Source organism: Ascidia mentula, chromosome 5 (assembly GCF_947561715.1).
Source record: "Ascidia mentula chromosome 5, kaAscMent1.1, whole genome shotgun sequence".
Lineage (NCBI taxonomy): Eukaryota > Metazoa > Chordata > Ascidiacea > Phlebobranchia > Ascidiidae > Ascidia > Ascidia mentula.
The window spans coordinates 4,414,082-4,425,421 of record NC_138570.1 but is presented as its reverse complement, the minus strand read 5'-3'; the positions used below and the strand labels follow the sequence as shown (position 1 = coordinate 4,425,421).

Below are 11,340 nucleotides of genomic sequence, written 5' to 3'. Positions count from 1 at the left end.
TTAGGGTAGTCACGCTATACCTTGCACTATGTCCATGATAGGTAAGTTTCTTAATTGTTAGGGTAGTCACGCTATACCTTGCACTATGTCCATGATAGGTAAGTTTCTAAATTGTTAGGGTAGTCACGCTATACCTTGCACTATGTCCATGATAGGTAAGTTTCTTAATTGTTAGGGTAGTCACGCTATACCTTGCACTATGTCCATGATAGGTAAGTTTCTAAATTGTTAGGGTAGTCACGCTATACCTTGCACTATGTCCATGATAGGTAAGTTTGTTAAACGTTAGAGTAGTCACGCTATACCTTGCACTATGTCCATGATAGGTAAGTTTCTTAATTGTTAGGGTAGTCACGCTATACCTTGCACTATGTCCATGATAGGTAAGTTTGTTAAACGTTAAGGTAGTCACGCTATACCTTGCACTATGTCCATCATAGGTAAGTTTCTTAATTTTTAGGGTAGTCACGCTATACCTTGCACTATGTCCATGATAGGTAAGTTTCTAAATTGTTAGGGTAGTCACGCTATACCTTGCACTATGTCCATGATAGGTAAGTTTCTAAATTGTTAGGGTAGTCACGCTATACCTTGCACTATGTCCATGATAGGTAAGTTTCTTAATTGTTAGGGTAGTCACGCTATACCTTGCACTATGTCCATCATAGGTAAGTTTCTAAATTGTTAGGGTAGTCACGCTATACCTTGCACTATGTCCATGATAGGTAAGTTTGTTAAACTTTAAGGTAGTCACGCTATGCATTGCACTGTGTCCATCATAGGCAAGTTCGTTAATTGTTAGGGTAGTCCCGTTATACCTTGGATTGTGACGCAATAAGTAGCTTTGTTCAACGTTAGGGTAGTCACGCTATACCTTGCACTATGTCCATCATAGGTAAGTTCGTTAATTGTTCAACGTTTAACAAAGTTACCCATCACGGACATAGTGCAAGGAATAGCGTGACTACCTTAACGTTTAACAAACTTACCTATTATGGACATAGTGCAAGGTATAGCGTGAATACTCTAACGTTTAACAAACTTACCTATCATGGATATAGTGCAAGGTATAGCGTGACTACCTTAACGTTTAACAAACTTACCTATCATGGACATAGTGCAAGGTATAGCGTGACTACTCTAACGTTTAACAAACTTACCTATCATGGACATAGTGCAAGGTATAGCGTGACTACCTTAACGTTTAACAAACTTACCTATCATGGACATAGTGTAAGGATAAATGATTTCAATTACTCCCCTTGGATGAAAATATGTACCCTCCCTGTTTGCCGCTGCAGTCACGTATTTAGGTTACCGATTTTGTCCAGTTTACTGATCTTGGACGCTTACCTATGTTAGCCGTAACGTTACAGCCCCTTCTCTCTCGTTTCGTACGTGCAATCAATCACGCGTGCAACTACTCAGCGAAATCATTCAACCGAAGCGAAGCCGGTCTACAACCGGGATTTTCCCATGATAAAAACAATTAACTTTTATAGTGTTTTAGCTTTTTGTCGCTGAATTCTTCAGCAAAAAACAAGAAAGTTGTTTTTGCAAATGAGAGAAAGGTTTTGTAATCACATTTTTTTTAAATTTTTTGGCGGAGTAAATGGTGAACAAATTTTCATTGTACTATTTATCCATCACTGTTTTTAAATGCTTATGGTTGTTGTAAAGCGTTATGATGCATTCAACACACTACATCGCCGTTTAAACAAACAACATATAGCTGCATGAAGAACAATTGAACAATTAACCGGAAATAGTCCACACGCAAGCAATCGCACACGTACGTGTTATATTTACTGTGCCATATATTGCAGGAGCGAACATACCGTTGAAACCTGTAGTCTTTTCTGAAACAAGAATGCGAAAAACATTTACTTTAGTTTGGATTGCGTGTTGGATTTCGACAGGTTTTGCAAAAGCCGTCGAGGTGAGTGACGTTAACTGTTAGTAATAGAACGCTGCTTTTGCCGGCAAAAAGAATAAAGTAAGGTTTCCACTTTATATACATTTGTTCTAGTATGATAATGGTTTCGCAAAAATTTGTGTCTCGCTTTAGTCGACAGATTTACAAAATGAAGACAGCGTCATTGACAAAACGGAAGAAACGGCAAAGTTTGAACCCGGACTTCACCTCAAGGGTTTCAAGTTTGAACGCAACGGGGTTCGAAACCCAACTTACCACAAGGAGATTTTTCTTGGGCCCGAGGATAAAAAAAGGTCTGCAGTCATAAACCCCAAGGACGAGCAGTTGAAACACCTCAAGGGAGTGTTCAAGAAGTATACAAGCACGTGTAGTATTTGCAAAATTCCTTGCTAATATGTGTGCGAATCTTCAGGGCAGACGAGGACTTTAACAAATTGTTGAGTGTGGATGAGCTTGGGCGCTGGATATTGCGCTCTGCGAGAAACCACATCAACGCCTCAGAAATCGACGCCTCGGAAAAGTTTGAACAAGCTGATGAGGATGGGAACGGTTTGGTGTCGTGGGACGAATACTTGTCGATGTTATTTAATGTGTGGAATAAAAAAAGGTGGGTAGCAGGGTTCGGGTGCATGATGTATACGAGATCTCTAAAACGCACGTGCAAATAATCTCCAAAAAAGTTGCCTTGCGCGTGAATATGTTGCTATAAGAATAAAGATTGAATGTATCCACCAGTGCATGTTGGATTTGAAAAAAATTCTTCGTTTCTATAGCATATTTATCACAAATATTTTCCAACACGGAGATTTTAAACATAATACAATTTTCAAAATTGAACTGTGCGAAGCAAAAATTACCCAGACATAAGAAAATGTTTAATGAAGTTGAGATCATTTTATCGTTATTTTGATGATGTTTCTATTGTTTGAACATTTAAATGGGATTTGTGTGACTTGTTGACGTTTCTGTTGTTCGCAGCATTGTGGAAATCGAGAAAGAATTCAATGACAAATCAGTTGACGCGACTGTGAAGAAGATCATGAGTTTGAAAGAAACTTGGGAGAAGGTTGGTGCAAATGACATTCGAAAAGCTACGAAAGAACCGTCATCAATGCCCTTTCTACACAGATGCAAGTGAAACCCGGCTCGTTCGATCGACATCAGTTTTACATGTTTTTGCATCCGGAGGCGAGCGATTCTGTGGGGCTTGTAGTGAATAATATCATAGAACAGAGAGGTAAGTGAAACACTACGCAACTTTTATGCTTATGTTCGAGGAAATACTCAAGATTTAAAGTTACGACCACATTGAAGCCACAAAAGTACTTTAAGTTAATGACTATGTAGTAGGCTACACGATAAACAGAATAATAATTGCATATGATGCTTACTTTGCATAAATGCTATTTGTGATCGAAATATTTTGTTCAGCTAATGTCAAATATAACGGTTTTGATGTTTTGCAGACGTGGATGGGGATGGTAAGTTAAGCAAGTCCGAATACGTCTTTGGGAAAAGTGACAACAAGCCAATGGACCAAGACGCAGCCAAAAACAGAGTGCTCGAATTCACGGATTTGATCGATCACAATCTGGATCATTACGTCACATCGGAGGAGCTTACGGTAAGAAGTAATATTTATAACTTTTGCAAATACATTTTATAACGTGTGTGTTATTATATAGTGGAATTAGCCGTGGTTTCTTGGTTATATAATAGTACTATTTGTTACAAATTCAAAAGAGATTATAAAAAGTATTTCAATCAGCACATTTGATGCCAAATTTAACTAACTTTAATAAAATATAAAAACTATTGTCCACTTTGCCTTGTTAACCAGGAGTTCTTGAAAGTGGACAGCGAGTCAAACGCGATATTCGAAGCACAAGTGATGATGTGGGCAGCTGATGCCAACAACGACTCCTATCTTAGTTTGGACGAGATATTGGACAAAAGCGAGTATTTCACAGGAAGTAAACTGTGCAATTATGAAAAGCTGGATCATCAGGAATTGTAGAATGCAACTGGATAGACTGATCGTTAAAGAAAAGACCCTGGAATGCTTCATGCAAGTGCACCGACACAGTGGTGTTGCAATTACCAACAACTGGCTGTGGGCTGGATTTAAAAGAATTCACAAATTACGTCACATTTTTGCCTTTTGTTGGTGTCTTTTTCAAGCCGAGTTGTTTTGGACATAATTCGTCACTGTTTGTAAGCTTAGTTTTTATTACATTCAGTATGTAGTCTTGGTACATGTTTTGAGTTACATCTAAGTTACGACCATATGATATAAGGAAGTTTGCGGAGTCAAGTTATTGTTAAATCTTGCAAAGTTCAAGCAAGTTGACACAAAACCCATAGCAAGGATAGTTTATTGTTTACGAGGGAACTTTTCAGCGGTTTGCTACACAAAAAAGCAGCAAAAAATGCATCAAAACTTTGAACAATTTCATCTGGAAAAGCAAAAATTTTCCACCACGGCCCCAGTTTCTTGTCCCCAAAATTTAAATGAAAAATGTCACTTTTATTTTGTCTACACAGCTGAGGCACAGCGCTTTTCAGCCTTCAAAGAACCTTGGCAATTCATTTCCCAATATTACTTTCCTCTCCACACCATCCTTGGTTATTGCTGCTAACCGAATTACTCCACCACTTGATCCGTCACGGTTCATCGCAAGTGCAAGTGCTGAAATGGCAAAAGTGCTTTACATGAGTTAAAGTTGCTACATGACTAGTTTTAGCAACTACATGCATATTACTTGACAGTTCACATATTTTTTTAAAATTATTACATAGAACATTCGAAATATCAATGGTCATGTTTTACATATGAGCAAAATAAGACACAATTTCATGTGCACAAATACTAGACACATATAGGACTACTGCATGTTCAACTTACTCAAGTTACTGTTGTGTGACGTATGGCATCCAAGACATTGATTACTGCTTAATAATCTAAAAGATAACACTCACTAGTGGCACAAAACTGGAGACATTCTTCTTTTGTCATTTTTTCCTTGAATGTGGCATCAACATGTCCATAAACGTAGGTACTTCCTGATCCTCCAATGGAGAAAGGCTGCCTTATCACCATTCCACCCAAAGGTATCGTGTACACCTGTCATTTGAAAGTCACATTTAAAAACAATCGTCACAAAAAGGGACTGAAGATACTATATAGCTCAATTTCTTAATCCCATGGGTTAAATATAAGGAAGTGTAAATTGTGAAGTGAAAATAGTGATATGTTCCATGTTTAATTAACAATGTAATGCATGAATGAACAACCACGAAACATTTTAAAACAAGGTCCCTGGCCACAAGTACAATGACATATAAATTAGGCATTATTGTTAGCAGGATAATTCTTATCATTTGAGAAAGCTTTAGAACCTACATTTTATACCAGAAAAAATTGGCATGCTAATGACATCAAGATTATAAAGGAGTTTATCTTCCAAAGCTGCCTTTGTTTTGTTTGTTTTTTTAGTAATATAATACCTGGCCTCCTTCTTTAGGATCCCAACCAGCAACAATGATACCTGCAGTCAGGTGGTCACGATATTCATAGCAATATTCCCGAAACATTGCAGCAGCTTTTCTTACAGAGGGAAGTGCACCCATCATGATACTACAAAAATGAAATATATTGTCATTAGCAACAACAATTGTCATCAGTGTAACCTACACCGTCTACATAAATAGGCAAGTTAAACACGAACCTGTCCATTTCCACATTCGCAGCAACAATGTCAGCAATGGCTTGTGTATCAGCTGCAGAACCAGATCGGCAGCAAAAAATTCTGTCATGGACTGGTGTGAGCTTGTCTGTCACTCGATTTGCAATGTATGACCTTTAACGACAACAAGGAATGACCATGCTAAATAAATTTTCAATTGACAAAACTTTAGTGGGACTTACCCTGAAGTTGTCCTCGAATCAGCCCCAAGTACAACTCCGCCATCAAATTCAACTGCCATAATAGAAGTCTAATGATAAATAAAACATATTTTAAAACTCCCGGACTTTAAAACTCCCGGATGGGCGATGAATTTACTGTCACTCACTCCAGTAGACACTTCATTGTCTGAGAGACCATAGTTTTCCACGAAGGCCATGTTTCTTTTCTAATTTTTATTAACTTACTGTAAAATAAACGTAAATACATGAATTATGAAGGTTTTTTTTGACAAGAAATAGTACAAACGAGGCTAAACGCTAATGAAAATTAATTAAAACTTATAACTAACTTGCAAATCGGCCAGTCATGTTCAACGCAAAACCCAATGATGTGTAGACAAACCGGATGAGCATTGTACAAAACACCGTAATAAAGAAAAGTCACTACATTTATTTCCAACAAGTAAGGATACATTCGAAATAGAAAAGCCAGTATTCTGTTGATTAAATACCCAAAGTGGACGTTTCGAACTCTAATATGATCAACAGCATACTAGCTTTGGCTTTTGAATAATTAACCCCAAGCATTTTGCACCTAGGATGCATTGTTTTCTGTTTTTTTACAACTATGTTTACCTAAACTTTTGAAGATATTGTTTTTGAAAATTATTGGTTGCCAAACATTTTATGAGCTTTTTTGAGGGGTGTTGGAAATATAACAACAAGTGGCGTAGATAACTGGCTCTTTGCGTTGTGCACTCCCGGTGTACTATATTGTTGGAACTATAACGTGTAAAATTTATCCTACGTAGTAAGTTTGGCAAGTGTGCCCTGTGTTGTGCACCCCTACACGCAATGGCATTTTCCTGTGCACAGTGCTTTCATTGTTTTTTTATCTTTGAAAATCCACAAAATTATGGCATATTTGTATTTTAAAAGTTACAACCTTGGTAATTATACATTTCAATAAGTTTGCCCCACTTGCAAGTTCCTGTTGACGCTTTGCAGCTATAATCATAGATAATGCAGCCGATGTTAGCGTCACATTCGGCAAGCGATAAGAGTAAAACAGAAGGGTTCACATGACTAAGGTTCGCTGAACATGGACCGTATCGATTTGCTGCCTTCTTTGGTTGTCGCAAGCCCGACTGTACTTAGTGTAAACCAGCCTTAAGTTTTCAAAAGTCACATCTTTGCAAGTGTAATAATTTGTTTATTTGAAGAAAGGTAATAAACGTCTTCAGCCTACTTCATATAAAAAAAAACTGCAATACAATATACTTTTATGGTGGCAATACAAGCGGACTAGTACAATATTCAGCTATAGGTATGTACAGTGCTGGGTGGTACATCAAAGCGCCTTTGCTCAGTTGACCATGGCGGCAAGCTTTCCTTGATCTTGTAGTGCTTTTGTTTCTGACCCCCCTCCAATATACTTTCCACCGACGAAAACTTGAGGAACAGTTCTTGATCTGGTTATTTTAAAAAGAGCGTCTTGATAAGCGGCACCGTCGGACATCTTGTCTAGCTCTATAACGTCATAAGTAGCCCCAGCCTCTGTAAGTAAATGCAAATATATAAGCTTCTGCTTATTAAGTTTCTAAGCACAGTATAGCCTACTAACCAAGTTTACAAGTATAATATATGATATAAGCGTTTGTTATAAAAATACGAGAGAGTATTTAAATTACATCAGGCACCAACGACAGCTTTTAAATGAGTGGCATTTAATTCCACCAGCAACTTCAACTAATGTGGAATTTGAACAAAGCGCTTACTGTCCAAAGCAGCCTTCGCCATGTGACAGAATGGACAGTAGGTTTTCGAGTACATCACGACCTTCTTTTCCTTTATTTTTAGTTTAATCTTCTCCGAATGTGAACCCATTTTAAGTTAGCAGCAGTGGAATGACAACAGGTTGCCTTCTTGTTCAGTTACAGACAGACTCTGCGCTATGATGACAAAGCACGTTTCGAAATACAGAGTTTGCCGATGTTGCCTTGGTTGTGTAAGTAAAGAAAAAAAGCATTTGCCTTTTTCTGGACGTGTTGGGATTGCCTTGGCTGTGGGATTACGACATTTTACCTTACACCACCATCCCACGCCATCCCAGTACAACAAATTGTTACTAATCAGGAGTAGGCTATCGTTCAGATATGTTGCTGCATGTGATTCTATATTACATAAAAAGAAAGCCATTTGAAAGATATGTTTCACCTTTCTTGTATACAATTGTACCTTGATTCGCTTCACTGCCCCCGAATAATAGGGCAATATGCTCTCCGCAGATGTTCTGTACTTTTACCTCGTCATGCTGACGGAGCAGTTTGTTGCTAATATTTCAGTTGTGCACCAGCTGTTTGTCGTGATGCTAATCATGGTTACTTAAAAATCGATAGCTCGGGATTTCGGACAAAACATGTTGTTATGGTCTACTACATTCTACAATGAAATTGCCATTTTTCGGTATTGACAGGAGGCATTGTGTCTGCTTAAGATATTTTCTCATAATTTTACCCTTCATATTGTTCACAGACGCTCTGTAACCCTCAGAACAATAGACGTATTGTTTGGCTTGGGCAAAGCCTTATGCGATGACACGATCTAAGAGTGATAACCATACTCACTGAGAAATTTCCTGCTAAATTTGAAAACAATTATGCATCATCACGTTGACAAGACAGTTAAACGCGGAGTTCTGGTGAACAGTATAATGTCTTAGAGATCATATTCGCGATGCAACAAATCACATCCTTTTATTAATGCTTTTGCATAACACGTTTTTAATGATGTTTTTTTTATGTCATTCGGTGTTTGTAAACATAATAACACTGTGTAATATTTGCGCTGTAAAACGAAACATATCTTCATCATTTCCAAAAATTGTAGTTGGGAGCATAAAAATTAATACTTTTAAAAGCAAATTCGTTTTTTTTGCAACCACTGCAGTTGTATATTACTACGCAACCAATTTAGCCAACTCGCCAGACTCCTTCAACTTCTTTACGTCTGTACCACCTCCAATAAATTTTCCTTTGACAAAAACCTGAGGCACACTGCGAACGCCTGTAACTTTCTGCAGCGCATCTTGGTAATCAGCAATGTCATCTCTTAGGTCAAGTTCAATTAAATGGTAGCTTGCCCCCACCCCTCGAAAAGCAAAAAACAAACATTAAAATTCACGATGAAAATGAACATACGCCCCTAAATAGTTTACGATTGAATTACTAAAGAAATATATTAGGTTTTTACAGGATTGGCAGCAGCCCAGGCATTGCAGCCTAGCTGGATCAGCCACTTTTTTCTGACAAGTCGGAGCAAGATTTGAAAAATCTAAATAAATATATTGATAACTTAATAGACACGATAGTAAAGGCAATATGCAATAAATATAATAGCACAATGAGACACAGGCACACCAAATTCTTTATTATGTACCTTGCAATGATTCCTTTGCCATCTTCGAGTAAGGACAGAACGTTTTAGAATACACCAGCACTTTGTTTTCTTCTACAGCTTTCTTAATATCTTCGGCGTGGGAAGGCATGTTTCACTACGAACGGTGGATTGTACAAATCACAAAACAACGTAACCAAGAAATGCTCGCACAGTGTTTGTAATCCACGGTCATTTATAAAGAACGCTTGCGTCATTTTAGAAGAAAAAGGGTGCCCGAGAGAGGTTTTTGAACCATCATGCCGAATCATTCCAACAAGTATGATAACGTTTAGGAAGTCTTGCTGCGGCAATGGTGACGATTTTAGCTTTGATGAAAACATTTCACCAATTTCAAAGGTTTTGTGCATATTTTCTTTATCATAACTTACACAGAACTTGTGAGAATTTTGAAAAACCGGTTCGAATTGCAAAATATTTCATGGAGGGAAAATGGTTGAATGCTAAGTTTTTTGCCAAAATTCAAAACAAATTTTATCTAAACCTATCGAAACGTTTATAACCAGCCAGGTAAACAGAGGGAATAAGATAAAAACTGTTGCTGCAAAACGCAAAGGCAACGACACTGCAGGGCTGACAAAACTACAAGTCATTGTTCTGACGCAAATGCTTATCATGACGAGGCAAAAATATTGAGTGCCCGATAGCTTCCCTGCGGCATAATGCCTAGTTGTTACAATTGTATTCTCACATGGTACTACTGAGGATGATGGCGCAAACAAAATGAATTGTATTATTCGAAGGTAGTATGGCGAAGAATAACACGCAACAGATTAATTTGAAGAAAACCAAACTCCAGTCAATAAAGCAGTTTGTTTAAAAGAGCGCCCAGGGTCGTGAGTTCAAACCTCACCGGAAGGTTAATTTTTAAGATCTCGCTGCCAATTGTCGGGAAAAGTGGCTGGCTTTGATTTAGTTTGGCTTGAATGGCATGGGTGCGATGCAAATGAACCTAATGATATATCTAAATATAACGTGAACAGTGATGTATAGGATTGGCAATTTGTTGTAATTAAGTCCTTTAGGGTGTTGGGTGTAATGTCGTGTTTCCCGTAGTCATGCTGACTCGTAACAAGACAAGATAGCAGACGTCCCTTTCTCTGTGTACTTTATTTTGTGTGTGCTATGAAACGATAGACAAAGCGATATCTTTAAATTCATCAAGAAGATGTCTTTATCACATTGCTGAATTTAAACCATTGGTTAGCAAAAACATGAAAAGTTTTTCAGCAAACGTTTTTATTTTTCTTGCACAATCGTGTGTATTTTTGTGTCATTAGTGTACGTTGGTTGGTACCAGTATACATACAAACATTACAGGCTTTTAATTACAAAAAATGCACTAAACGATGTGAAACAACGCAAAAAGAGCACATGTTCTCTTAAAACATTCAACAAGTAATACTTGATTATGTTTAATTCGTATTAAATTTAATTTGTTTTCTGAGGCAACTGTCATTGGGTTCCACATATCTGTCATGCTTCACTTGGTTTATTGCAACATGGCTGCCAGTTTGCCTGTTTCCTGTAGCTGCTTAATATCAGTCCCACCCCCGACGAACTTCCCTTCAATGAATACTTGCGGCACGGTTCGAACACCGCTGATTTTCATCAGGGCGTTTTGATATGCTTCGGTATCGTTCCTCAGGTCGAGTTCGATAGCATGGAAATCACCACCAACCGCTGCAAGATAAAGAAATGAAAGTACACTGCATGATTGCTCTGTTTGTATAATAGGGTACTCATGGCGAATTGTACAATTTATGTTAATTAAATGTCAAGCTAACAGAACGCTGTTGCAAGCCTGTACCTTTTAAAGAGTTTTTCGCCATATTGCTATAGCTGCAGTAGGTTTTCGAATACACTACAACTTTGTGCTCATTGACGGTTTTTTCAATGTCTTCAGCGTACGACATATCGGCAAACTCTTGGTAAATAACAGAAAAGCAATATCTATCTCAACCGCTAATAAGCTGCACACAGCACTATGTAACAGCAGCACCTTCCTGTTACAGCAACGTGCCTGTCGGAAAAGGAAAAA

At 37.9% G+C, this 11,340-nt stretch overlaps 5 protein-coding genes across 5 annotated transcripts; 1 reads left to right on the top strand and 4 right to left on the bottom strand.

Annotated features, from left to right (window-relative positions):
• The first annotated feature begins 882 nt into the window (after nt 1-882).
• LOC145902002 (45 kDa calcium-binding protein-like) lies at nt 883-3,953 on the top strand. The gene is made up of 8 exons (XM_082989836.1): nt 883-895; nt 1,827-1,939; nt 2,069-2,289; nt 2,349-2,543; nt 2,915-3,002; nt 3,065-3,173; nt 3,403-3,560; nt 3,777-3,953. The coding sequence occupies exons 1-8, from the start codon at nt 883-885 to the stop codon at nt 3,951-3,953; spliced, it is 1,074 nt and encodes a 357-aa protein (XP_082845962.1).
• A 341-nt stretch (nt 3,954-4,294) lies between these two features.
• Nucleotides 4,295-6,090, bottom strand: LOC145902417 (proteasome subunit beta type-6-like). Its single transcript, XM_082990370.1, has 6 exons — nt 6,011-6,090; nt 5,865-5,932; nt 5,665-5,796; nt 5,444-5,573; nt 4,916-5,060; nt 4,295-4,625 (listed from the first exon to the last, which is right to left on the bottom strand). The coding sequence occupies exons 1-6, from the start codon at nt 6,059-6,061 to the stop codon at nt 4,498-4,500; spliced, it is 654 nt and encodes a 217-aa protein (XP_082846496.1). The 5' UTR covers nt 6,062-6,090; the 3' UTR covers nt 4,295-4,497.
• Nucleotides 6,091-7,041: 951 nt separating this feature from the next.
• Nucleotides 7,042-7,804, bottom strand: LOC145903559 (uncharacterized). Its single transcript, XM_082991652.1, has 2 exons — nt 7,622-7,804; nt 7,042-7,400 (listed from the first exon to the last, which is right to left on the bottom strand). Exons 1-2 carry the CDS (start codon nt 7,728-7,730, stop codon nt 7,210-7,212), a joined length of 300 nt encoding a protein of 99 aa, XP_082847778.1. The 5' UTR covers nt 7,731-7,804; the 3' UTR covers nt 7,042-7,209.
• Nucleotides 7,805-8,802: 998 nt separating this feature from the next.
• LOC145903700 (uncharacterized) lies at nt 8,803-9,390 on the bottom strand. The gene is made up of 2 exons (XM_082991829.1): nt 9,282-9,390; nt 8,803-8,993 (listed from the first exon to the last, which is right to left on the bottom strand). The coding sequence occupies exons 1-2, from the start codon at nt 9,388-9,390 to the stop codon at nt 8,803-8,805; spliced, it is 300 nt and encodes a 99-aa protein (XP_082847955.1).
• A 1,117-nt stretch (nt 9,391-10,507) lies between these two features.
• Nucleotides 10,508-11,295, bottom strand: LOC145903448 (uncharacterized). The gene is made up of 2 exons (XM_082991529.1): nt 11,110-11,295; nt 10,508-10,982 (listed from the first exon to the last, which is right to left on the bottom strand). Exons 1-2 carry the CDS (start codon nt 11,213-11,215, stop codon nt 10,792-10,794), a joined length of 297 nt encoding a protein of 98 aa, XP_082847655.1. The 5' UTR covers nt 11,216-11,295; the 3' UTR covers nt 10,508-10,791.
• Nucleotides 11,296-11,340: the final 45 nt, after the last annotated feature.

Coding starts and splice junctions, on each gene's coding strand:
- LOC145902417 (XM_082990370.1), bottom strand. CDS start 6,061: ATGGCCTTCGTGGAAAACTATGGTCTCTCAGACAATGAAGTGTCTACT. Junction 5,574..5,664: donor GCGAATGTGGAAATGGACAG/GTTCGTGTTTAA, acceptor TCATTTTTGTAG/TATCATGATGGGTGCACTTC. Junction 5,061..5,443: donor ATCCTAAAGAAGGAGGCCAG/GTATTATATTAC, acceptor TTCAAATGACAG/GTGTACACGATACCTTTGGG.
- LOC145902002 (XM_082989836.1), top strand. Junction 1,940..2,068: donor GTTTTGCAAAAGCCGTCGAG/GTGAGTGACGTT, acceptor GTCTCGCTTTAG/TCGACAGATTTACAAAATGA. Junction 2,290..2,348: donor CTCAAGGGAGTGTTCAAGAA/GTATACAAGCAC, acceptor GCGAATCTTCAG/GGCAGACGAGGACTTTAACA.
- LOC145903559 (XM_082991652.1), bottom strand. CDS start 7,730: ATGGGTTCACATTCGGAGAAGATTAAACTAAAAATAAAGGAAAAGAAG. Junction 7,401..7,621: donor GGCGAAGGCTGCTTTGGACA/GTAAGCGCTTTG, acceptor ATTTACTTACAG/AGGCTGGGGCTACTTATGAC.
- LOC145903448 (XM_082991529.1), bottom strand. CDS start 11,215: ATGTCGTACGCTGAAGACATTGAAAAAACCGTCAATGAGCACAAAGTT. Junction 10,983..11,109: donor GGCGAAAAACTCTTTAAAAG/GTACAGGCTTGC, acceptor TTTATCTTGCAG/CGGTTGGTGGTGATTTCCAT.
- LOC145903700 (XM_082991829.1), bottom strand. CDS start 9,390: ATGCCTTCCCACGCCGAAGATATTAAGAAAGCTGTAGAAGAAAACAAA. Junction 8,994..9,281: donor GGCAAAGGAATCATTGCAAG/GTACATAATAAA, acceptor TTGCTTTTCGAG/GGGTGGGGGCAAGCTACCAT.